This window comes from Liolophura sinensis, chromosome 2 (genome assembly GCF_032854445.1).
Source record: "Liolophura sinensis isolate JHLJ2023 chromosome 2, CUHK_Ljap_v2, whole genome shotgun sequence".
NCBI classification, from domain to species: domain Eukaryota; kingdom Metazoa; phylum Mollusca; class Polyplacophora; order Chitonida; family Chitonidae; genus Liolophura; species Liolophura sinensis.
Window position 1 is genome coordinate 477,861 of NC_088296.1, and position 2,271 is coordinate 480,131.

Sequence of the window (2,271 nt, forward strand, 5' to 3'; positions counted from 1 at the left end):
GCTTCAAAACTGAATGAATGATTATAGCTTAACGTCACTCCGAGCCAGTTGGTAGAGCGTCCGCTTCGGTGGGCGGTAGACCCAGGGTCAATCCTGAGTCGGGTCACACCTAAGGCCTTGAAAGAGGAAGTTGTAGCTCTCTCACTTGCCGTTCAGCATTAAGGGGACTGGTTGGCCCGTTTCAGTATAATGGCTCGTGTGGGGCGGCTTACTTGCCTTCTATAACTACCAGTCGTTGCACTATCCCCTATCCATGCAAGGAAGCTACAGCTTCCCCTTTTAAGGTCTTAGGTCTGACCCAACCCAGGATTGATCCTGGGTTGGCAAGAGGACCTCTACCAACTGAGCCATCGGTCGTAAGTATTTCGAACAAAACCCTATCGGAGGTAAATTGACAAGTGTGATGTCTTTGTGATGACCTGGGATGTCCATTTTGGTTGACGACTGGTATACGGATGTCTGCTTTGACGCATTTGACGCAGGTTACATCGAATTCTCTGAGGTCGTCTAACCGTCCATCAGTATGACGTTCACCTGGATAATCCCATAATGCCCGTCTCCATCACCGCCCTTAAAATTGACGACTACTCAATAAGTGGAAAATAAACTAAATAAACAAACAAATAAGTTCACAGTCTTTAAATGTTTACAGCCATAAAACTGACAAATTTGAAAACGGCGTTGAAATTTTCTGTAATCATTCATCATAACTCTGTCAAATTCGGTTTAACCAGGGGTGTTGGGTTAGATCGCCACGTTGCAATCAAAGCGCAGCTAAAATATATATTGTAAACTAGCATGATGCACGCTCTGAATACTGATTTCACTCATTCGCCTAGAACATAAGATTCTTAGTCTTAAACCAGTATTAAACCAGAACATAAGAAGACTTAGTCTTGCGATTATTGACTTGAAACATCCATTTTGACTGACGGTTAGTATACACATGTCTGTTTTGACAAATAGATTTAAACTTAATTAAGCATTAATCAAACAAAAGTGAATGAAGTGAGTCTTTCTTTTTCCAGTACAACACATTCTTTGAGAATCTGAATGTTGGTTTTATTTGCTGACTGCATCTTTTCATGCTTACTTCCGAAGTTGCGTTTTATTGTCATTTTTGGCTTAAAGTTTAAAATAAATATGGTTGACATTTTCAGGTACGAGTCTAACAGCTTCTCCATGGCAGAACACGGCGGAACACACCTTGATGCGCCTGCGCACTTCTGGAAAGGCGGCTGGCGTGTGCACGACATCCCGCTGACACGTTTCATTGGTCCAGGGGTCGTTATCGATATCTCAGCGCGTGCCCAGCAGAACCCGGATGCACAGGTGGAAGTGGCAGATCTTCTAAAGTGGGAAGAGGATCACGGGAAAATCCCTGAGCGAGCAATGGTTCTTATGAACTCGGGCTGGAGCCAGCGCTGGCCGAACAAAACACTGGTGTTCGGATCTCGAACGCCCGACGATTCTTCGACCTTCCACTTTCCCGGCTTCAGCCCGAAGGCCTCTCAATGGCTGGTTGACAATAGGAAACATATCAACGCCATCGGCGTAGACACGCCCTCTGTAGATTATGGCCAATCACGCGATTTCGAGACTCATGTGATCACTGCAGGCGCCAGCCTCGTTTGTCTGGAAAACATAGCTCACTTAGACAAGATACCAGTCAAGGGAGCCACAATAAACGCGATCCCCATGAAAATCCGCGACGGAAGTGGAGCTCCAGTGAGAATGTTCGCCATTATGAATAACGTCAACGCGGCGCAGGACGTCCACTTCGCAAAAATATCATTCCTGGTTATATTAGTCGCCATTACCTTCACATAGAAATCTAAATGTGTTTTAAACCATCCACCGACCAACTACCGACCAACCACCGACCATACACCGACCACATGCAGATTGTGGAAAATGTTACCAAATGTAACTTGGACAAGGTACAAGTCAAACGTGCCACAATATACACAGTGCTATTCTAACGCCCTCTCAGCTGTAGATTCTCTTTGAAAATGTGCGCTTTGAAACTTATCATGAAATACGTCAAAGCGAGGAACGACATCTGCTTTACAAAAAAAAAATTATCTTTTTTGCTCATACTGTGCCTTAATCGTCTTCACTAAAAATTCCCCACAAGATTTCATTACAATTAAATATATCGCCAACACAAAAATATAATTATTTCTCATATTACTTACAAATTAATAGCACCCCCTGAGGCAGAGCCTCACGAGATTAGGTGGTTTAGGAGAAATTTGAGTCATCAGCCGA

The 2,271-nt window shown here is 43.9% G+C and overlaps 1 protein-coding gene across 1 annotated transcript; it reads left to right on the forward strand.

Annotated features, from left to right (window-relative positions):
• Positions 1-1,143: 1,143 nt before the first annotated feature.
• On the forward strand, positions 1,144-2,057 carry LOC135462973 (isatin hydrolase-like). The gene has a single exon (XM_064740294.1). The coding sequence runs from the start codon at positions 1,144-1,146 to the stop codon at positions 1,828-1,830; it is 687 nt and encodes a 228-aa protein (XP_064596364.1). The 3' UTR covers positions 1,831-2,057.
• The last annotated feature ends 214 nt before the right edge of the window (positions 2,058-2,271 follow it).